Source organism: Convolutriloba macropyga, chromosome 10, assembly GCF_964194025.1.
Source record: "Convolutriloba macropyga chromosome 10, txConMacr16.3, whole genome shotgun sequence".
NCBI lineage: Eukaryota > Metazoa > Xenacoelomorpha > Acoela > Convolutidae > Convolutriloba > Convolutriloba macropyga.
In genome coordinates this window covers 15,391,983-15,416,772 of record NC_134477.1, presented here as the reverse complement: position 1 = coordinate 15,416,772, position 24,790 = coordinate 15,391,983, and the positions used below count along the sequence as shown (strand labels likewise).

General features: G+C 34.1%; 1 protein-coding gene across 5 annotated transcripts in view; it reads left to right on the top strand.

Annotated features, from left to right (window-relative positions):
- The window catches only part of LOC142348725 (excitatory amino acid transporter-like), a 94,698-nt gene extending 70,471 nt beyond the window's left edge, over window positions 1-24,227 (top strand). For 4 of the 5 annotated variants that reach the window (XM_075400193.1, XM_075400190.1, XM_075400192.1 and 1 more), the window contains exons 3-10: window positions 6,007-6,073; window positions 6,944-7,090; window positions 7,785-7,936; window positions 15,136-15,262; window positions 15,789-15,864; window positions 17,976-18,133; window positions 19,267-19,596; window positions 23,651-24,227. In XM_075400193.1, the coding sequence (XP_075256308.1) occupies window positions 6,007-6,073; window positions 6,944-7,090; window positions 7,785-7,936; window positions 15,136-15,262; window positions 15,789-15,864; window positions 17,976-18,133; window positions 19,267-19,596; window positions 23,651-23,822 (1,229 nt within the window). In that variant the 3' untranslated portion in view covers window positions 23,823-24,227. The remainder of the gene's footprint in view (window positions 1-6,006; window positions 6,074-6,943; window positions 7,091-7,784; window positions 7,937-15,135; window positions 15,263-15,788; window positions 15,865-17,975; window positions 18,134-19,266; window positions 19,597-23,650) is intronic. The other variant, XM_075400189.1, reaches the window with a different exon arrangement.
- Window positions 24,228-24,790: the final 563 nt, after the last annotated feature.

The following is a 24,790-nucleotide window of genomic DNA, read 5'->3' as shown; positions in this document are numbered from 1 at the left end:
GCTTAATGGGTGGACATTATGTTTTCTGATTTTTGTAGTGGCACGTATTTCACCACTACATTTTAATGTTTTTTAATGAACAATTTGAATATTTGCAGTTGGTAGAAATTTGAAATAACGAGGCGAAAACACGTATTGTATGTAAAGAACTTGGGGTCTTTCCTATTATAGACCCCCCCCCCCCCCCCATGAAATTATAGCCACCCCATTATGGTATAATTACCATGTTTTTTTTGGGGGGGGCGCTATATGTTATCTGACCACTAAGTTTGGGCTATAATGGGAAAGACCCAGAACTTGGTGACATATCTTGCAATATATCTAACATATAGTTTTTGACATTAACTAGTATTGGTTCAAGTAATATAGCTCTAGCGCAATGAAACCGAAGTATGGTTTCGGTTCTGGACTCATTGTACGTTAATTTTTTGTGCAGTTTAGCTGCATACTGGGTGACGATGGAGGTTAAAAGATTGGGAATTATTTGATTAAATTTTATTGCAGATTCTAGGGTGACCAATTTTCTTTTGACAAAGGTGACCCCGGAATAATATCGCGTGATGCACATGTTATTTTAACTATTTCTTATATATGTTTAATTGCTGGTCTAGTATGTATTATTGCCCGCCCTAGTAACAGGCTGGCTAATGAGATTTTTCAAGTTTCGCGGCTCGATAATATCAATAGAGGCCTTTCGTCATTTACAGATGAGAAAAAAATAGCAGAAAAATACAATATGCTAAAATCTCCTAGAACTTTTTTTTGCTATACTCGAAATTTTGCAAAGCTTGATTTTTTTTTACAAAGATAACGTAAGTTCTTGAATAAATTTTTGTGGATGAAACGATTGACCAATAACTATTATTTCATCAAAATTTCAACTGGGTTACAATGAATGCAGCTTTTTTATGGAATCCTTGGAAGTATTTTAGGGAATCCAGACGATACTAGTATTTTATGTCGATATGAACCAGGAGAAACAATTGCAACAAAAATTGAAAATATGTTACTGAAGACGGACAGTTACTTGAAGGAAAATCAACTCACTTTGAATGCTGATAAAACAGAACTACATTATTTTTCTACCAGGGATGAATTAGAACCAAAAGTTGCTTTTAACGGAAATTTAATAAAATCTGCTGAGAGTTGTCGTTATTTAGCAATACACATTGACTCAAAATTGACTTTTGAAGCACATCTAAAAGTAGTTTTAAAAATAATGGCGGCCGCCATTCGCTCACTATATCTGGTAAGAAACCATATACCTTTGGAGGTAAGGTTGCAAGTTTTCAAATCTTTAGTACTGTTTCATTTGTCATTCAGTGGAGTTTATTTACAAACATTGTCAGCAAAAAATATACAGCGTATAAATCGACAGACTAATTGGGGCATAAAAATGTGTTATATGCGTTGTAAATTCGATCAGTGTCGTGATATCCTTCTCAAATCGCATGTCCTACCAGCTGAATAAATTATTTCGAAGTTTAGTATATTGAAACTCCACACAGACTTGAATCAGAGAATAGTATCAGAAACATTTAAAAAACGTGCAAACTGCCTACAGTTAAAACAGAACAAACGGACAAAACAGTTGATAATAAGAACGCAAAAGTAAACTAAGAAGAGTAAAAGATCTTTGATTTTGAAGAGCATACAAAAATGGCAAAAATTACCCTGTAACAAAAAAGCGACGGAGAACAAAATTCTTTTCCAAAGAAATTTAGCAGAGTTTCGTGTCTTTTTTTATATAGTAGAACGAACAGCTTAATGGGTAACATCAATTATTAACCAGAAGCTTGATGTATAATTTGGATTATTTCAATAAATATTCGTGATTATTCTGAAGGCACGTAAACTTTAACATTTCAGTTATTTTATTAATTTACATGTTTGGAAAAAAAAATTTCGCGTCATGCTCCTGAGTTATATTTTAGCTTTGCAACCCAAACATTTATAATCATTGGTCAAATGAATAGACGTATTATACGGAAAGAGTGGGCTCAAACCTTCACGGGGTCATTCAATTGTGTTTTGGTTTAACATATTGGGTTCTCGTGATAGCAGGCAGACCGGAGTGTTTTTTTTGCATTCCGAATTAAAATTTTGATTATAGTTTTTGCAGCTCAGATGAAAATCGGATAAATTACTGTGCATTTTTGTTCCGACCCCTCTTAAGGGGGGAACTATATACTCAAATGGGTTTTTTTTTGTTTTGACACTTTTGGCCGATCGATATATTCATCGTAAAGAAATGTGAGTGGTATCATTAAAAAGCTCGTCCAGCGTAGAGTTCGAAATTAAAAAGATTTTTTAAATTTCGTTTTTTTTCTCGAGGAGTTATTTAGGATTAAAGTTTTTTGTGAACACGGGATATTTGGCGTGATTTTGTTCTCTATTAGTGTACTTTTTCTTAAAATTAAGATTTTTCTATAAAAATATTATTTCAAAAATTACACTTTTTGACTAAAATTTCGCTAAGTTTGCTGAAATTTGTTAATTTTTTTTAAAAAAAGTGTTGTTGATTTTATTTTTAAATTCCAAAAAAAATGTTCGGCTATTTTTAATTTGTCAAAAATTCTGGCTAATTATTTCAAAATTCATACTTTTTCATCAAAAACAGCATGAATCAAGTTTCTTTAGTCCACTTTGATTAAATTTGCAGGAATTACACACCCAAACACCGCTAACACAATCTTTGTAGACTCAAAAGGGGGCTATTTCGACTTCAAGTTCCGTTGCTTGTGCTCCGTAAATAAAACTTTGCCGTTTTTTCGCTAACTTAACTCACTGATTATAAAATTGCAGCATTTATATTTGATATTTGAACTAACAAAGTATCTATATCTATACCCTCGAAAAATTAAGTGTTCTCAATGGACGAACAGCATTAGCAAAGCTAGTTTTGAACCAATCTTGGACCGTTTTAATCCAAAAATAAATCGGACTGTACTCAGTCGGTCTTTTTTATACATTAATTAAGTAACAGAACATTTCAATGAGCTCACTAGTGATGGGTCTAATTCGCATTCTAATTAGCTCTAAATTTTTGTATCTAGTTTAATAATGGAAAGTTTGTGGTCGTTTTGACTTTTCAAAATATTTGATTTTTAAATTAATAATGGCTTATTGAAGTTTGTCTCCATTTTTCTCTCAATTTGGTCAACTTGTAGCTTAGTGTCAGCAATGAAAGAATGCAATTTTTTCTAGTGATTTCAAATTGAATCTTTCGGTTTTTCACCTTAAGTTATCCTTTTCTGGCTTCGATACTACGAGATTTCACATTTGTTTTCAGGTATTTGCGCATTTTTAACATTGTCTAGTTTTGTCAGATTATCACGTTATTTACAGTTCATATATAACATTATTGGCGTTAACAATGAGGCAGAATTGGTAATTTTAAAATCCTTAAGGATATAGACTCTGGTTTTTGCGGCTTCGACAATACTTTCTCAAAGAATTTATTTGAATTTTTTAAATTTTACCATTAACTCTAGTTTTTACTGTCGTTTTAGTCGTATGAAATATCCTGTACAATGACCCGGTTTCATTGGGTTTTCATGGAGGAATAGAGTTTTAATTTAAGGTCGCAATTTTGATCCTTTTATTGTCTGTTTGTTCCCTAGTCCGTTAATTACAGATCAAATATTGCCATATTGTCTTCAAGAGAAGGTGCCAGAGGGATTGGTGTTACAAAATCTAATGTTTTTAAAGAATTCGTTTTGACTTTACTGGCTTCGACACCGGTTTTTCACAAAAAAATTAAATTAATTTTTGATTTTTGTCATATTTTACGTTCTTTTTGTAGACGTAAGATAAATTCTGTATGATTGCAGGTCTCTGGGGGCTCTTGTGGAAGAATAAACGGACCCATTTAATTTCATTATGTAATTAATGGCTTTCATGTCTTTGGAATAATTTAAAAAAAACAATTATTAGTTAATTTTGCTTTTTCTTTTTCGTCTACCTGTTACCTGGTTTCATTCATGAGAGATCACGTAATACATTATTGATGTTCGAAGAAGGTGCAATCGAACATATTTTGTGGAGCAAAGTATGGCTTTACGGCTTCTAAAGCGTTTTCTGGCAAAACTTAACTGATGTCTATTTGTTGTTCTTTTTGTAACTGCATTAAATTTGAATACAACAGTTCTTCATTTGCCATCTTTAGAAAAATTATTAATTGTAAGCCTATGGGATATTTTAGTTGATTTCTAATGGTTTTTTTGTTTTTGTTCTTTATTGTCTAATTGTTTCCAAGCCTTATTGTGGACTGGTCCCATATCATTTCTGGTGAGTTACAAGTTTTTTGTTCAGTTTCAGTTTTATCTGACTCTATTGAATTTAATTAAGTTTTGTTTTTTAAAACGTACATAAATTTTTTGATGTAAATATTGTTTGTTGTTGTTGTTTGATTTTGCTGTTCGTCTTGACTCACTCTCTTAATATTGGCAAATCGCATAAATTTAATGCATTTTTTTTACTTCACTCAGTTATTTGGTTGGAGGCCATCTTTTCGTTCATACACTATTTTTTTTTGAAAAATACTTGAATTTTTGGGGTTTTCTATCTGTTCCTCATTTTGTAGACACTTATGCCAAAATTGTGGATGAGCGGGGTCGGAAGTTTATGTGCGGTTGCACATAAACGAGCATGCTTGTTACATCTATTATTTTCAACTCAAAGTTTGGCACTGCCTCTTGTCATCAAGGAAAGCAATGCTATTTAATGAACTTCTACGGCTGCAGGATTGATCAATAACTAATATTTTTGACATTTTAAACCTACCTGGTTGTCTACTTAACAAATGTCGTATGTTGACTTGTATGCGTATATACCGAGACTACTTTGAACTATTAATGATGATTATAAGTGTAGCAACTCTTGGAAATTTTTTCAAGACCATTTTTGCAATTCTATTCATTCTTCGATTTCTTAGAGTAACTGGGACTATTTCACCGGCTTCATTTTTTCTCATGCAAAGAAAAAAATGGGCGGGTTTCTCTCGCTGTACGGTTATAGTGCAACCACAAAATTTTGAAGCAAGAATTGTTTGCAAATTTTTTTCCTACTATAAAATGTAGGAGATAAAAACAAAAATTAGTTGGCTAAAATTATTATCTCAGCGGCTCTTGGGACTTGATATGAATCTATCACAACCGAATAAGTTATCGCAGCCGAAAAAAATTAATTTGAAGCTTCTAACACTATTTGATTTATCCGATTCTAATTTTTGTTATTTTCACATTGTTCTAATGAATTATGTCGGCCAATTGTCGTGTCTTCTAATTTGTGTGTGGGCTCTTACCCCTAGCGCCCATTAAACGTCTTCTTAATCCGAATTCTTGTACTAGTTTGTGAAAATTTAAATTAAAATAAATGGCTGCTAACTTGATAAAACATTTCCTAATCAAAAATGGGATTATCTTTTACATATCGATTTGATGTTTTAAACGATCGCATCAAACTACACGTTTTTGACGGCATATAGAACCTCTCCGATTCCGAGAATTTTTGATCCTTTATTCCTGGTCAATTTTTTGAAAATCAGTTGGATTTTTATCTACTTCATTGACTCTTCTGCATCTAATTTTTGTTTTGTTTCTTGTTTTTGTGCCAGTTTCAGGAGGGTTTTTTGAAAGTGTTGCCAAAACATCGCTATCGTGTCTCAGGGTCTGGTGTGATTATGTATATTCTTGCAAGAGTTCTGCGAGATGTCCGTCGGTTTTGGACTATAGTGATTCGACTCAGGTGGAATTTGAGTATTTATTTTCTTGCAACTAATATCTGAAGTTAGCTTCGGTAATGTTAATTCTTCTCACTTTAGATAATCTGGGAGTTAATCCTCTGCCTAGGAATTAAACTAAATAATCTATAAACTAAACTTTATGAGTTTTGTATTTGAAGTGACTTAATCTTTAGTGATTAGCTAATTCTTAACTTTAATCATCTTTTTTTCGTTCTAAAATCTAAATGTTATTTTAAATTAATTTTGTTTATATATTTCAGGTGTGACCGCTCTGGACTCAGAGGCCAGCGGAAAAATGGGTTCCAAAGCTCTTCTATACTACTTCAGGTAAACAACATGAAAGTGCATGCAAAGATTAAACCACGACTTTGGGAGCATGCAATTATCTGGTAGAAAAAAATATTATTTATTCTGTCCTATAGCTCAATTCTAAATATAGCGAAGCGCAGCATTCTTGTTTTACATATGTTTGCAAAATTATAAAATGTGAATTAAAATTTTTGCATGAAAATGAGAACACATGGAGTTATAACATTGCTACTTGCTTTAAGAAACGCAATGCGCTAGCCAGGGCCATAAAATCTACCGGGCGCTTTGACGGAAGAGATCCGAGTTTTCAAGTTTTTTTTTAGTTTCAAAAGCTTTTTAGTCAGAGAAATTGATGTAGTTAATTACGGAGTCTGCTTGCTGCCGTTATTTTTGGTAACTATTATGTGGATAACTGTGCCTCTTTGAGCGAAATGCAGACATCCTCTTGCGTCATAGTCGTTCCCCAGAAACATAAATATATGGAATTTACTGCAGCACTAGACATGAATCCTTTGAGTTCCCCGCCCTGAAGATTTTGTCCCCAAATCGTCTTTCAACAGCAATCTCAATAGTATGAACTCATTATAAAAAAACTGATGAAGTAATGGAGTGCGGGTCAAAGCAAAGAAAATTTTTAAAATAGCAGCTAATAGTTTCACGGCTGCAATAAACTTAGAAAACTTATATAAAGACCGTTGTACGGTACCATGTAAAAATTAGATGCAAACAGTGTTAAGAGCATAATAGCTTTTCTACCTTTCGAGTTACTGTCGTACTAAAGTGATAGGGTACCGTATTCAGTCCGACTGTTCAAGATAAATGAAATGACATAAAAAAAATCCAGTGGAAAGACAACAAATTAAATGTGTTGCGATAATGTTATTTTAGCACGACAATCTTGGCAACAATTCTGGGCATAATTCTGGTGGTGATAATCCACCCGGGTGACCCGAAAGCGATCAGTGCAGACGAGTACAATGTGAAGCCGAACGCCTTCAAGGGAGACACGGTCGACGCAATGTTCGATCTAGTCAGGTTCGTACACTTTCAGCTTCTGAATGCGAAAACCCGAAACTGGCTTTTTTCCAGCGTGAACAATCTTTTTCCAATTTTTTCATTGCCATTTGTGATCAAATTTGTGAGTTTTGCCGGATGTGCAACAATTTAAAAGTGTAAAAATAACAGATGTTCATATTCTATAGTTTAAAATAAAATCCCTGCTATCAGTAATAAGATCCCTTTCAGAAGCTTTAATGTTTATATGACCCAGATCGCTATAAATTTCTAATTTAGCATAGTCAATGACAGTTTCTTGGCTCCCGAGTTTGTGGCATCTGAGATCGTTGCGTCTCATTTAATCAAATGATCAATTGATGTTAAATATTTGAGACCAGGTATCGAGAGATTCGTTATTAATAGCTCGCGTACGAAGCTTGAAGCAATTATTGTAAACGCGCGTCTTTTTATGCAAAATTTTTGCTTGACCGTTTTGTTCTTGAACATTTTCAATATCACTTTTTAGTGACTTTTCGAGTTTGACGTCTTGATTTTTGCTCGACCTAAATTGCTCTTATTCAAAAATTTGAATAGACAGTTGTTCTGGAGGAGTCTAGACAGTGTTTGAAAAGCGTAGCTGCGCTTTCGGATGCAATTATTTACACATATTAGAAAAGTTTAAATTATTTGTTACGCATCTTATAACGAGATTTCACGAGGTTTGACTGTTTAGAAACATGTTTCCGGACAACCTGGTCCAGGCATGTTTCCAACAGGCGAGGACCTCTTTCAAAGCAGTTGAGAAAGTGGACAACGAGACGGGGAATGTGACTATTGTGTACCAACAGGATGGGGTAGAGTACGCAAACGGCATGAACGTACTCGGTAAGTTAGAACTCCTGGAACTCACCCCCCCCCCCATCCCCCACATTTGTGTTCATCAGCCAATGCGAGCGACGTAACTAACATGTATTTTTGAACTGGTTATAATTTGAACTGGTTATAATTTGAAATGGTTATACTTCCTATTAATGGAAGTAGCTCATAATAGGTTGTATAAAAGTGAGACTGAGCATTACAGTTAATAAATACCATTACAATCGTGTTAAATTATAGATGATCATTTTCCACGGGGGGGGGGGGGGGGGGGGGAGTGTTGTTACGATTTAGATCCAAATTAAATTCCTCCGACATCTTGTCTGTTTACTTGTGTCTGTAACGCGACATTATTTTGCGCACAATTCGCTATCAAACTTGAAAAGAGCTATTTGTTCACATGCCAATTTGTTCAACCTCATTTTGTTCAACATCCATCAGTTTTGTGTGCGGAAATAGTTCCTTTTGTACGTGCTGTTTTATATTTCTGGAGGCAGGTTCTGATACATATATAGCATAGCGTACGTTTGAAGAAATTGCATTTATTTAGTGGAATTTAAATTCTTCTTAGATTTATTTACTGAAAAGATAAATTGTGAGATAAAAGGAATAAGATATTATAAACCCCCCTTCCTTGACGCCAGCCACTGCAACAATACCAAAACAATTTTCTTTTTCCATACTTGTTTATTGATCCAAAATGTAATATATGAAAAGGAAAATTTCGTTTTTACAAATTTTTTGCTATTGATTTAGCAAGAATGTAATATAAACAAGCTTCTTTGGCTAAACAAATATATCATGTTTGTTCTTTTTGGCTTGTGTTGTTTGGAATACTAAAATCGATACAGATTTTCAGATATTTTATGCTTTTTGGTTCAAATCAATCCTTTTCTTTCCCACTGTTTTTGTATAGGGAAACGGAATCCAATTTTGCTATGTTTTCCTCTTTCTATGGGATTAATGAAATGTATTTTTGGTAGTGATGGCTTGATTTAAAAACTGGCAAGCGTAAAGGGATGCTTTTGAAATTGTATGAACGAAATGTCACTCAAAAAGAGGGAAAAGCTAACAATTTATTAGCTCATTTGGAGGGTCGATTATGACTGCCTGGCAATATAAGTGCAACACGGGACTAGTGCAATGCATCGAAAAACAGTAAAGCGAAAGTGAAATCTCAAGTTTCGAAAGTGAAAGCAAACGTTCTCGATCATTGTGAAAACGTTAAAATTTGGATAAAACAATCAGTACAGGTTCCCAAACATAAACTAAAATCGCTTACTTCTAAAGCTGTGTTCCGCTTTATCTTCAAACATTGTAAAACTAGACTATAGTTACTAATACCTAATCTTTTTAACTGGACTGTAGATCTCAGACACTTTCTTTGAAAGTAGGTTTAGTTCGGTACCGGTAGAGGCTGGCAATTATACAAACCTAAACGTTAAAATTTGGATATAACAAAGTAAACCAAAACGTTAAAAATTGGACTTCATTATGGTCTTGATCATTTTGTTATGCGAACAAAAAACTGCTACTGTGTAACTTGTTACGTCGTAATAGTTTTTTCGCTTGGCATTGGTCTCTTCAAGTCCTCAAGGCCATAGAGTTACGAACGTGGCCTGCCCTCTACCGTTGCCAAAATGAGCAAATTTCATGTTATAAATAAATGTCTTCTAACTAGCTTTTCAATTGTTGCCAATTAATAATTAGTATTATTATAATTGATTAACTTTCCACCTTTTCGATTAACCGAAGTTTCGATCAACTGCACGGGTAGCTTGTACTACAAACGAAACCAGCTGCCCATAAATTACCTGAGGGTCTATTGCTTTTGATCAATAAATTGAAATCAATAATTGCACATAATGGTTTAGTATTACAAATTGATTCATGCTAGCCTATTCCATGTGTATCATTCACTAAATAAAAAGAGCAAAGTTGATTTATTAAAAATTGATTTAAAAGTGAACAGAATGAATTGTCATTTTAATTATCTTGTTTTTTCTGATGAAATGTGATGAAAAAAAGTTGTAAAAAACGAAAGTTTATCTTAGGACATTAAATTTTGATCTGAAATTTCAGGAAGTTATTTTTAATAAATCGTAATGTGGAATTAATGAGAAAGATATGTTGTTCTTACAGTACAAATTGAGCATAATTTGCTAGTTTGTGAGACATTGAAAGCACCCTTTGTAGGCACTTCTTTCTTGAACAAGTCTAACTTTTTGAACGATAAATTCTCACCTTTAGTTTACGTTTTTAGAACGTAAAATCGGAAACCAAGTGCTAGACTTTCAAAAATTTCCGAAAATCACCTTAAATGCTAAAGATGAGTGTCCGACGTAACAGAAAAAATCCAAAGAAACTGATAGGGCTAGATAGTATTCCAAAAAAGACGTTTAAACACGAGGCCTTTAACTTTCAAAAAGGAAGAATTTACCTTTCAATATTAAATAAATGTTTTGAGTTGAATTTTCGCATTTCGAGAATAGGGTTTCCATTCTGGAGCTTAGCGCAAGTTAAAAAGCAACATAAAATTCTAATGACTTTTCAAACGACGTTGACTTATCCTCATGGAACTGGTTATTTTAATTATTGGCGACAAAAAAGAAGCTTGTTGCGCACTGATCTATGCACTTTGTGAGACATATCAAGAATTGGATACACTGATATCTAGCATTTGATTCTTATATCATCAGTTTCTGAGCTCGAAATTGAACAAATTTTCTTAATTGGTTGATCAGTTACTCAGGTAACATTTTTTCAAAGTTTACACAATGATTTCAGAGCTGTCGAAACAGCTTCGTTTTACATTGAAACATGCTGATTGGCTGTATCAGCTACAGGAAAGATTTTCTTACAGCTTTCAAATTTTTGAATGTTTTCCAGAGAAGCTTATGCTTTATCGTAAAAAAATGAGAAATGTTAATTTCACGTTTTCAAACAAAAGCATGAGGCATTAAGATGGTGCACTAGAAGCCAATATGCATATGTGTAGAAATTTTTGCGTTTTTGAACTTTGCTTAACTTTTGAAAACCGTAGAATGATGAAAATAAATGTGTCTTTAAATAGAAATACGAAGGCTAAAAATCAAAAATTTTTCCCTAGGATGAATCCGAGTCCCAAGGATAATCTGTTTGAGCAGTGCAGTTGGCTTATTTAATGTTCTTATTGAATCGATCACATTTTAACTAATTATACTGATTCTTAAAGAAATCAAACCTTCTGTTGACTATTGTGTTCCAATTTTGTTTTCGGAATATTTTCAAGAAGAGCTCTGGAAATACAAAAAGAAAACCAGGGTTACCTTCTGTTTTTAATTTAATATGAAGTGCGCGCTGCCATATTTCTGCTCAAGTTCGTTTCAATAGCAATTCAGGTGATGTAAAATTTAATTTAGATTTTTTGTTCCAACATTTTATCAGAAATTTGAAAAAGGGAACACTTTAAAAAATTGGAAGGAAAATAAAAAAAACGGAACAAATTGCTCTGGGAAGCATATCGCATTGAAATTGAAAAAAAAACAGACGGAGGTGTTTGTCGTAAAATTAGTTAGGAGATAAAAGAGGTTTTATTGACACGATGTAAGAGTTTTGATTGACACGGGTAATTCTGTACAGTTTCGAGCTTAAGAATAAACGGTTTTCAATATTTGGTCGAAATATTGTTTTCTGCTGACTAAGAACTATTGCAAGAACCAATGTTTTTCTGTATCTTTGCAAATAAAAAACTGCATTAATTTTAGAGCTCAAAATAGTCGACTTTGAAACGGTAAAACCAAAGCGGAAAATTGTACTCTTTTCTAAATTCTAGAATTGTTCTCGTAAACACTTCTACTTATTTCATCAGAAGTAGCAATTTCAGTATATTAAAACAGTGTTTCAAACAACGGGGTTAATGTAATGAAAATCAAGTCATCCAAAATCAAAAACTGGAAGTTTACTTATTTTTCTGTTGTATTCTTTGTTGTCAGAAAAGATAGTTTGAATTACTCTCTTCCAGAATAATGAAACACAAAGAGGATTTTGGGAGTTAGAGAGTTAATGGTTTGACCGGTTGAAAAACATAAAACAAATGGTCAGTTTTTTTTTGAAAATTAGAAAATTATGATTCAGCTCTGTATTTTGATTTTGCTTTCTGAATTGATCTTTTTTAGACTCTGGAGGTTTCTTTAAACTGCATAATTAAATACTTCAAAGATTATGAAATTCCTCATGTTTAAAGCGAAGAGGGTTTTGATACAAGAAATCATTTCCTTTTCATTTTCAGGTAAAAGAATTGTTTAAATTTTTAAAAAATTTTTAGAATACTCCGAAGAGTGAAAGGCCAAAACCAAAATTTACTGATAGCCAATGGTCTTCAGGGGGTGTTAACTCTTATCTTTTAAGGGCAGCCTTGAACGGTCCCCTACATGTTGGACACAAGTAGAGGAAGAGTGCAAAAAGGGTCAGAAGTCTTAAAAAATTAGAAGATTATTTAATAATTGCTACCAATTGCTGTTTTAAGTTTGTTCATAACCAAATTTTTCATGATTTAATCTAGCATATCGGGTAGCACAAGTCCACGCTAAGCTTTCCAGATTAAACAAAACTTAAATGAACGATGCAAACCATGGGTGAATATAAGTTGCCAATAAGAAAAAGAATTTTTTGTAGAGGATCTTATTTGTTTTTGTGTGTAATGTGTGGTGTGCTATGTGTGTGTGTGAGATAAGTGTGAGAGAGTTAGTATGAGAGTGCTAGTTCCTTTGAACTTTCGAGACAAAGATATGCTGAGTGCAAAAACTGTCAAAAATTACCTTTTCGTTTGTTACAAAATGCGGGTCGCAGTTTGTCTAGAACAAAAATTATGTTTTTTCAATACTCGTTGACAAATCTGCGATATTTAAAAAAATTATTTGTGCTCATGAGTCATCAGAAATGGAAATTTTTCCGAAAAACTCCAGAAAGTTCCATTTCAAAGTTTAGCGACAAAATTATAATTACCAATAGAATTGCCTCAATCGGTCTACACCTAGATATTCAGAAAGGACGAAGAAAACCTAATTGAACGGTGACAAACCTTGAATAAAGATCGGTTGCCAAAAAGAAAATTTTTAAAACTGCTTTTTTGTTTTGAGGATTGTACTTGGGATTATGTTTGTGTGTGTAATGTGTGTGGTGTGTGTGCCTAAGTGTTATCTGTGTCTGTATCCTTCAAATTGTATTACACTCATCTTTCTAGAATGTGCCAAAGAGTTTTAGTTTTTGTTCGCTGAAGAATGGCGGCATATTTATTTTTGGCTCAAAGAATCCAAGTCACTTTCTCCAAATTATATAAGATACTTTTAGATACTCTCAATTGTTTCTCTGACAGAAATTAATGGTTGTTTTGCCACCATGAGAGCATTTTGTAACATATTTGCTCAGCAAAATCTCACACAAGCTATCGTGTTTCAGTTCATTTTTGGTTTTGTTCAAATTTAATGAGTTAAATAACTCAAAAATTTTCGACTGACTTTCGAAAGTTTTGCCGATCAAGAATTAGCAGTTAGCGATGGCTATCGCGATTACCGTGTTTCTTCGAAAGTCTAATATTTCGACTATATAAGTATGAAGTAACGTATTCAAAATTAGTCATAGCTACTGTGCCCAAAAAGAAGTTTTTTAAAACTAATGCATTCCATTATCCATTAGTATCAGTAGTAGATGACATCAAATATCATTCTAATTTTCAACACTAATTGCACCTTTGACATTTTAAATTCATCTTTATATGATTCTGATGACTTTTACAGATTTTTGTACAAGTGTTTTTGAGGTTTTTCGGGTCTATTCAAGTTAGCATAATTGCTATGGTTTGGCCTTCACTACTTAGTATTGCACTAGATTTAATATCCAAACCCTGCAAACACTTTGAGTCATTTTAAGTGAAACTTAATTTTCAGCTGAACCATTTTTCGAGGTAATAGCTGTCTGCCTAAAATTTTTGCCAAGAAAGCCTAAATGATAAAGGTTCGAATGCCACTTAAGTGCTCTTGTGTGTAAAAATAATTTTTTTAAAGTTGCAAAGTGGTAAACTTCGAAATGTAAAGGATATCAATTCTAAATGATACTGTTTTATATAACGGATATCTAATTCAAATTTTGGATACTGTTTTTTTTCCTGATTTTCCTTGGTTTCGTATTTAGAGAAAAAAAGTTCGAAATGTTACAGTGATTGTTTAAGCAGTGCTTGTAGTCACGAATCTCCTAAAATGAGGCTCTCTATGTTTTGAGAACGTTTTGAACTCTATTTCAATGGCGGTTTTTTTTCAATTTGTCTTTATGCTTCGCTTTTGTAAATTCTATTAGCACCACCTAAAGCCCCAGAGCAAAGAAATTGTAGTCCAATCGCCGCCGAAATAAGCTACAATAGACCCCCTCCCCGCGCCAGTTCCTCGCCTGACGTTTAAGAGCAGTTACCCGACATTACTGAGTTATGTTTCTTGACTTTAAAGCAACTGACATATCTATTTATCAGGTTATTGTGCCATCCAAGTCTACTGGGGCAATTAAAAATAAACTTCTTTCCGACTTTTGTCAACCTGTATTTACGGTACAACCCAACTATATTTAACTACCGGCATTTTATAAGATGTAATTGGTCGATCTAACTTCACATGTTTCCCTATCACAGGTTAACTTATCCCGTTTAGAGGGGAGTCTACGCTAAATTATTTTAGTTTCAAACAATTAAATTAATATTAGAATCCGAAAGATTGTTTTAATCGACCAAATAGCCCCTGAAATTCTCTTACAGGATATTTTCCGTGTGCTGCGCACCAGCTTCTGAGAGCATAACGTGCCCTCCCAAGCACACGTGCTATATTTACCATATAAATAATTTAACAGAGAATGGCGCTTTTTCATAATTTACCCTGTAATAGTCCGGAGGGAAGGGGGAGGGGTGGGGTTGGCAACTATGGAAAAATCTAGAACTTGTTTAAATTGTTGAGACAGATGCTTTGAGACAGATGAACGGGCATGTTGAAAAAGTAAAATTATGCAGCAATGTTTTTTGGGTCTTTCCCATTATAGCCCCCCCCCCCCCCCAGCTTAGTGGTCAGATAACCTATAGCCCCCCCAATCATGGTAATTTTACCATAATGGGGGGCTATAACTTTATGGGGGGCTATAATGGGAAAGACCCGTTTTTTCCAAATTATAAGAGGTCTTGTTTTGTTTAGGTTTGATTACTTTCTGCATTTGCATCGGGGTGGTGATGACAAAGATGAAGCACGTGTCGCAGCCCATCATCACCCTCATTGCCGCTTTCAATGACATCATTATGAAGCTAGTCCTCTTCTTCATGTGGTGAGACCCTACATATGTTCATACCATTGCGTGAATTTGATAAGTGCCACGATCTATACTCTTGCCTAGATAGGGGATGTTTTCTTTCCATTAAAGCCCCAGCAGTATAACTGTCCATCCTACCCATGAGCTAGGATAACGGATAAAACATGCCTGCCCCCCCCCCCCCCCAAAGTAGAAAATAGTCAGTTTTGACATAAGGGGGCTATATTTTCATTAATTTTCGCAGGGCAATTCATAAAGGAATCTAGAATCGTGAACACTTTAAGTTATGATTTTCTCAGAATTATAATTTGCAATTATTTTCTTCTGCATTCTTTCTACATTTACACTGCATCTCTAAGTAGTCAATGCTAAAAGGCATGAGTGTGGCTTTATTAACAGATTCTGTACTAGATTTTGTAGGCTAATTTGATATCATTTGTTTCCTAAAACCAACACAAAAGTTGTCGTTTCAAATATGGTTTGTCAGTCCGTTGTCTTTTTATAGCTGTAATTGTTTGTTTGTTTGTTTGTTTGTTCACAGGTATTCGCCTGTGGGTATTTTCTTCCTGATCGTGTCCAACATACTCAAGATCAAGGATCTCGCATCCACCGGAAAGGTCAGTTACTTCTGCACGTTATAACTGAACTGTTGGAATGACAACGAATTTCGTTCTCAGCCTTCTAAAAGATAGTTGATTTTAATAATTATTCGCGTTGTCTGTCCTCTCCAATGCAAAATATTGTGCAGTAATTTGTATATTATTCATTGGAGAAATTAATTCTTTCTTTCTTTCATTCCAAGATCTCATAGAAATGGGGAGGTGGGATACTTGACGGACACTCTATATTATAACATGAAAAATAATGCTGTTAGGACTTAAAAAATCCTAACTATTTGTTACCCCAGTTCACTTGTTAAAAATCATTTTTCGTTGTTAGGAAAAACTGTAAAACGTGACAAAAAAGAACGTATCTTGTTTTAATTCTGGATAAATTATCACCTTGAGCAAAAAATAGCTAATTAACAACAACATAAACTCGGAAAATGGGTCACTAATATACTTTTTTCAAATCTCTACACAACGACGAAGAAGGATTAACTTATCTAGTTCTCTGCACCCCAAAAAAGGCAACTAAGGACGTTAAAACTTCATGTATCGTGAGATTCAAATGTTAAAGAAAATGAAGTTTTTCTGATTTTTCTCAGTCAGCCTGTTCCCTAAATTCAAGGTCTGTGAGATTTTGTCCAGAGTAACGACTGTGTCTTAAATATTGTAGATGCTATAATGCATTTTTTGAAGTCTTAGGCCGCCAATTTTATTGTCGTTTGGTTCCGTTCGAAGAAGACTTTTTAGAGGTGTTTTCAATAAAGATTTCGGGGCCGTTTTTTATACCTTCTCAAAAACCCAGCTGGTTTATTACATACCAGGGAAAGATTCTCAAAAAAGATAATTTCCTTATTGTGTTCAGATTTTCTTCACTTTGAATTTCAGCGCATTAGGTTATATCTGACTCTAAAATCGGGCGCTTTTTGTCTTCCAACTGTTCAAAAGTGAAATTTTTAATCATTTAAAAGACAAAAGTAGCAACTGATTGAAAAATTCTGTGCGAATTACAATTAATGTTTCTTAATTTTTTTGGACCAATATGTCCACTGCGTGAGATTAGATTTGCCGTTAACTGACTCTCAAACTTATTTGCATCTTCTAGATTGATAAACGGGTATACTGTCTATTGTTCGTCACCATTAAATTTTAAACTTTTAGGACATTTTTAGGAGTTAATGGGAAATGTGTACGGTCATCTATTTTGGTTTTTCCACCCTCGTGTTAGTATATTTTAAGCAGACTTCTTGACATAATACAACCAATCAAACAAAAATGAGTTCAGTTTGTCAAACAAGAAAGAGTTCTGCTCATACCTGGATAAAAAAAAACAATCTATGCAAAAAGGATATTTCAATAATTTTAGGATTGTTTTTGCTTATGTTTTTTTTGCAACAATTTGCTTCTTGACATAATGCACTATTGAACGAGCTCATTTTAGTTAAAAGCAGAAAGTTGCGCTCTAGGCTGGATAAAAAACAATCTATGCAAAATCGATATTTCAATAGTGTTGAGATTTGCAATGTATTGAAATTTCGGTGTTGTTTTTCAAATAATAATATTAATAAAATTGGATTCAAACCAGACATGGTTTTCGGCATCTTGGTTTGGCCCCACTTTGAGGTGTTTCAATTATGATTTAGGTTGTCTAATGGAGTACAACCAGAAGGATAGCAGTAGTATCTGAATTTTGATATAGCTTCTGTCTCAAAGAGTTCTTTGATTTGGAATCTTTGGAAAGTTTTTGGGATTGATCATAGGCGTATATCAGGAATGACTGTAGGAGAAAGAAAGCGCATTGTTATGCTTAGCTTAACGAACGCAAAATTGTCTTCTCACCACTTCTGTCTCGTCTCTCTAGCGTAAATCAAAACCACTGGATCTTGTAATGCAGTTGTTTGATATGATCTTCCAGAAATCATTTGGATTCAGAATTGTTTGTCCAACAAGTATTTTGTTCAAAAGAAGGAGATCTGAGAGGACCAGTCTGTACCCAATCGGTAAAAGACCTTGGTAAATTAGACTGGAGAATTTGGGTTGCAACTGTTGATTCCTGCCCTAATTGCTAATTGACATAGTTCAATAGTGTCTATTTATTTATTTGTTTGTTTGTTGATTTGTAGGTGATGGGTATGTTCATCTTCACCGTGATTACTGGGCTGTCTATTCACTTTGTGATCACACTGGTGGGACTGTACTTTGTGTTCACGAGAAAGAACCCGCTCGTTTTCATCCGAAACATGTTGCCAGCCATGATGACTGCATTCGGAACTGCGTCCAGGTCAGTTAACAACAACAACAACAAAAGTCAACAACAACGTTAAGCTAGGTTGTAAGTATTTAAATGTGCGATAACCAGTAAAGTTCCAAATGTATGGGACATACTTGTAGATCTGAAATCTATTCAAATCTTGAGAACTATTGAGATTCAGAGGACAAATTGGAACCTTCACCTCTGTAAAATAGTTTGTTTTCATTGCAATTCTGTGAACAAATCAATGCTTGTTTTTCACTGATAATAGTTTGCCTATAACCAAATAGAAGGTGATGTTCCACCGATTGCTGTTTGTATATACACGTATAAAGGTGCAAAAATATCAATTATTGAGTACATAGTATGCGACAGGTTCTAAAGTTTATGCCACCAACAAGCAATAATAAGTCATAAATAGTAAAGACACGGGCTGAACATCATTCATCTCAGTACAGTCCCCTCGGAAATGAACCCGATAGCAAAGTGCTAAGCGGGAAACGACTGAAGATACCAGTAGATGAAGAGACGCTTCCTTGCCTCCCCCCGCCACACAACAGATACGCGTTGAAATGTTATCGTCTACTAATATTTTTATCACTTTTATGACACTTTTTGTCGATCAATTGTGAAATATTGTCCGATAAACATATGGAACATCCGTAACATAAGGACTAAAAAGGAACAACTTTTTTGCCTTTTATTAAGACAAAAGCTTGGCAGCAATAGTCATGTGAAAACAAATTTTTGTCCAGAATGACAACTGAACACCAAGAAAGTTGTGAGAAGCAAGCAAAATATTGTGAACTTCTATTCTTCTCAACTAATTTTGTTGCAAAGTTTTTCTCTCTCTTTTTTTGCGTACTCTTAAAAGAGGGCTAAGAGCCTAAAAGCCTTAGATTAGAGAACCTTTATAATAAGTTATTGAATCGAAAAATATGCTGTTGCAGCGCATCACTTGGGGCATTGGGGCGGACTTTTAAATGGGCTATCGGGCAGGGTTGATTCCTTAAATGATTTCGTTGAATGATTAATGATTAATTTATTGGGGTTTCGTTTACTGATTAATACTCCTGACCTACTTGTAACTAACTCGTTTGTTCCATTATAATTAACAAGCCCTCACCGACCCCGAAGATAGAGTTTTAAACTTTGAATTTCAGCACTGCAACCCTCCCTTTGACATTCTACTGTCTGGAAGAGAAGAACAAACTGGACTCCAGGGTCACCCGCTTCGTCATTCCAATCGGAGCCACCGTAAACATGGACGGTACTGCCCTATACGAAGCCCTGACCGCTATCTTCATTGCCCAGCTGAACGACATCGAAATGAACCTCGGAAACATGCTCACTATTTGTATCACGAGTATCGCGGCATCTGTGGGCGCGGCCAGCATCCCCTCTGCTGGTCTGGTGACGATGATTCTGGTGTTCACGGCTGTCGGGTTGCCAACTGAGCAGATCTCTCTAATCTACACTATCGACTGGTTCCTGTAAGTTATTTTATAATTCAAGGCAAATGTGAATTTGAGATTCAATAAAAATGGCTCTCACTTTGCTGCGAATTCATGTGTTTTTGCATTAAAGCAACCCCACAACCCCCAAGACTTTGTGGGGATAGAACCTACACCCTTTAACTCGTCACATTGGTTTTTGTTGCCCGTTTTTAATAGCCTGGTCAGCAATTCCAGGCGGAGATTATTGCGCTCCTAATTTTTTTACAATTCAAAGAATTTGAATTGTATTGGTGCGCTCTTTTTTTTAAGATTTTTTCACGCTTTTTTCGGCTTTCACGTCAGTGAGAAGTCAAATTAGAGTGGTGATCTTGGTCACTCTGAAATAGTAAAGGGAGCAAAAAATCGAGTTCGTTTGAGGCGTGATTTTTTTCAAACTACCTTTAAAGGAGTGAGAAATTTGTGTTTTAACAATTTGGCGGTTTTGAGATGGATTTTTTTCCCAGGTGCGTTAATTTGACTTCTGTTTTCAGAGTTTCCTCTCCTTCAGTGGTTTTAAGACGGATTATATGTGTTTTATTTTTGCCTATTTGCCATTGCTTGAATTCATTAAGGGGCATCTAAAATTTTTATGACTTTGCCACTCTTTGATGTCATAAAATTTTAGTGAATTTGAGATTGTGCCCCACTTTTGTAAAAAATAATCTGTTGCCTTATCACTTAAATTCATCAGTGAAAGGTCAGATTGGTTGATAATAAGGCATAAAAGAAACTAATTAATGGCTCGAGTTAATAGCTAGTGATTTTCATGACTTTGACAGTACTTTTTCGCAAAAATTTTGATTGAGTTTTTGAGTTCTCTAAGTATTTAATGTACTTTTTGATGTCTTATCATTTAATCTCATTGAGGACAGGTCTCTGATGCTGCTAATAGGGGTTAAGTTTATCGATTTAACCGTTTCTATTCAAAACTAGTGCTTTCTATGACTTTGACACTCATTGTTTTCAATAAAAATTATCGACTTTGTTCTGCGATTTGTTCAACTTTGTCGTCTTAACTTGGTCTCATTATCTACAGGTCTCATTGGTTGCTAAAAAGGCTTTAATTGAAGCAAATCATTTCAATTCATAGCTTTTGCTTTTTTGTGACTTTATGATTTTTTTTTCTATAATCGTATTTCTTGTACTTTTTGCTGTCTCATCACGTAATCTCATTGATGAAAGGTCGCAACTGTGGTCATTGAGGAATCAAATAATTTTTGTGGTTTTATCTCTCAGTAGTGGTTGCGTTCTGTGACTTTTATATTAAGTTTTTTCAAAAAGTTTCAGCGAGTTTTTTTCGATTTTGGTTATTTTTTTCTTATTTAATATTATTAGTGAGTGGACTCATAAAAAAATGACAGACTGCTAATGAGAAATAGAGGGATATAGATTGCAGTTTGAGTTCATAGCAATTGTTTTTTGAGGTTGATCATGTCTTTTCAAAAAATAAAAGTTGAATTTTTAGTCTTGCTTGTTTTTGTTGTTCTGGTGTAGTTTTATTGCTTAGTCTCAATTACTAACAGCTCTCCTTTGCCTTTTAAAGCGGAATCAATAATCAATCAATTATCAATATCAGGTGGTCATAAATTACTCCAATTCTTTGAATTGCATTTTCTTACCGCGACGTCCTTTCTGATTTTGGGTCAATTGCGTGACTTACCTCACTCAAAAAAAATTATTGCTGAACTCACTTATTGATTTTTAATTTTTATGAACACTTACTAGTTAAAGATCAATAGTGTGCATCTAAGTGGTGCCAAAATTTTCCGCCCTATTTCTTGAGTATTAGTCTTGAGTTTTTGATTTCGAATACCAATTTTGAGAAAGCTCTTTTAGGGCGTTTTCCTTATAGACCGTATGTGTCGTAAAATTGACAATACGTATCTAACCCAAAAAATCTAGTGGTCTACTAAAGGACTTTTGGTCAATCTGCCTATCTTGTTTCTCTAGTTGTTTCAATTCATGGAAGGCCACAAGCGTCTATCGCGGCTATTTTCCGGCAATCTGTTTCATCCGGTTTTATGAGTTTTTTGCAAAGCCATTAGGTCCAATTGGAAGATTTAATTTTTTGTTCCAAATTGATTGGTTAACTTGATGATCGATGATAGTTATTGCAACTAAAGAGATAAATTAAGACTGAATATGTAAATATAATTGTTAATGGGCTCAACCAAATCTGAATTATCTTGAGCCTGTAATTCACTCCGTGAGCCTGTGAATAGCAGACAGTCTAATTAATATCAACGTATCAAACAATGGTGCAATTTTACTTTCAGGTATTCAAGAACCAAAAATTCTATGTATGAATTCACGACCCAACGCTTCCGATTTTTTTTCTCTGAAAACATAACCGGCATGACGATGGATAGTGGTTGAGTGGATCTGGTCACCAGTGTCCCCGTCGTCTCTTTTCAATTGTTCCAAAAATTTGAATGTGGACACAACTGTGACAAATCAAAATTTTTTTTATATGAGGTTATTAAATTCATCAAATGTTAGGTTGTTGCAATCGTAGTTGAATGAAAATGTTCTGAAATTCAGCATTTAATCCTCAGTCAGATGCCCAAATTACCCCTCCCGTTGGCTGAGATAAAAAATTAAAAGTTAAAAATATAAATTTATTCTATAAGAGCACGAACTCGGATTTGATCTGTTGTGTAGCTATTACAATACCAAATTTGTGTGGTTGTTGTTTTTGGTGTTATAACTTGTTAAAAAGTAGAAGTACTTATTTAAGAAATTTGAATTCATAGTTAAGAAATTTGAATATAAAACGGTTTCTAAACGCCTTTTTCTGCATTCCTTACAGCTTATGTACTTGGCTGCTCGCTCAAGGTTTTTGGCGAATTAAAAACATTTCCGTGAAGTGTTGATAGTTTTCTGAAAAGTAATTTTAAATACTTCACATTTCATTACCAAGGTACCTTCGTCAAATGGCAACTTGTTCAAATTAATTGCTTGTTTGTTATTGGTATAATCAATAACTAATTTTTGTACAAAATGATGTTCTTTTCAAGCAATAGAGCGCTGAATGCGTTTGTTATTCTTCCTTTGAATAAACATATTAAGGATTTAAATTCTTAGTTGAAGTAATTTTACTCAAATTAAAATGTGCAATTTTTTTGAGGGCGAGCAAAGCTAAACACGAGTTGTTTCCGAAAAACAGAAAGTGTTTTACAAGAACAATGAAGGAGCCTTGTGATATTTTGTCTCAGCGTTGGTCATGAAACTTTCCTGGGGATAAAAAAATGAGTGTCAATAAAGCAAGGTATCAAAAGTCAGCTCATCTTGGAAGATCAATACAGGGGCATTTCGTGCATGGTTCGATGCACGCTCTAAAAAAATTTAGCGTCATCATTTTTTTGGATCAAGGGGAGAAGGGGGGTGGGGGTTGCCAGGGAAACTGTTTTGGAGTGGAATGTAAATGAAGTGCTAACAAAGTGTCAATTCATATCAGTAATTGAAGTAAACTAGTTTTGAGAAAAGAAAAAAGTTTGAGAACAGGAAATTATAAAAATTTAATTCAAATAAAAATTCAAAAATATTACGTTAGTCGGTTTATGATTTTTATAGAATAATAAACTCTAAATGAATCAGCATGAATAATTGATGCCACGTGTTGACTGTCATTGGCAACCTTATCCATGATCCGTAGAAGGCTGCAAAATTTACCCGTGATCGATATATGGCCTGATTATAATTGCCAAGAGTCTTAGTGGGTTCAACCCGGATTCTAGAAAACCGAATTTAATGTTTGCTATGGCAAATCAAGTTTTAATGGTAAAAAATTGTAATATTGTTAATTGGTGTCCCATATACAGCTTGATTGTAATTTTTTCAGTATTTTTTATCGCTTTTCTTATTCGGCCGGTTAAATTTATTCCAATTACTCAAGTTGAACACGATTGAACTTTGGCTATATTTCTCAATGTCAAGTTAATTTCCAGAAGTCACCATTCATTGTCTTATCCAGTTATGGTTGCGATGCTGATCCTCTTAAAGTTTTCGTTAACACTCTTGTGTTTCTTAGTTTTTTGTTTCTATTTTTCAGAGATCGGTTCCGAACAATGATCAACGTCATGGGTGACTCTTTCGGGGCGGCTATCGTGTACGAACTGTCCAAAGCGGAGCTGGCAAAAACCGACGAAGATGAAGCAGCTGCAGCTGACGGCAACCAATCAAAACTCGCCCTTGAGGACGAAAGGGCCGAAGAACAGGTGTGAACAACTCAAACAACCAAACAAATCAACAATTGAGCAAATAAATAAACGAACAGCCAATAAAGATGACCAATCAAGCACAGCAAATACACGATTAAAATTTGACTGGTGATTTCGCACGAGTTATGAAAAGTAGAAGATAACTTGATTTATAACCATGAAATGAAAATGAATTGCTTTAAAAGCTGCAAAATGATCACAAAATGTTGTCCGAAAAGCAACAGCAAATTAAATTAGAAAACATGATCTCGAACTGACCTTGAAACTGATTTTTTTCTTCGTGCACCAAATTGATCTGGATTCAAAATTTTTATTCAAAACTATTAATAAAAACGATTTGTTTCCTCTCCCCACTAAAATAATAAACATCATAAGCCTCAATATTTGAAATTGAATACTACAACCTCATGATCAAATGTGAAATCAACAGTGCTCAATGTAATAAGCTAATGTAAAACGGGTCAGTTTGTGCTTATTGCCAAATTGATGGGAAGAGGAATTTTTCAGGGGAAAGGAAAAAATACATCCCACCTCAATCTCAGAGACTTAGTTGCATTTCAAAATGGGAATTTGTTTGTTTCATATTTTTTTCCATAACTGGCAGGCGTTTAAAATCTTTTCAGCATTTGATAGCAACAGAAGGGGCTGTTAGAAGGCATTGTTTGGAACTTCGGTGTTATGAAAATAAAAAAACAGATTTTTAAAAAAACAAAACAGTCACAAAATCAGATTTTTTAAAAAAATTTATTAACATAAAGAAAATTTGTTCACGATTAAAGGGTGGCTTTAAGAAACAGATTTCCCATTATTCTACTCTATCCCAATTTTCAGTGATTTATTTTATTAATTTGAGTACCTCATCCATAAAAAACTCACTCGCGGTCAACATATGTATATTTATAACGAGGTTTTAAATTGCATTCTATATCCGGTTTTTAATTAATTAAATAATTATTATTGTTTAATAATTT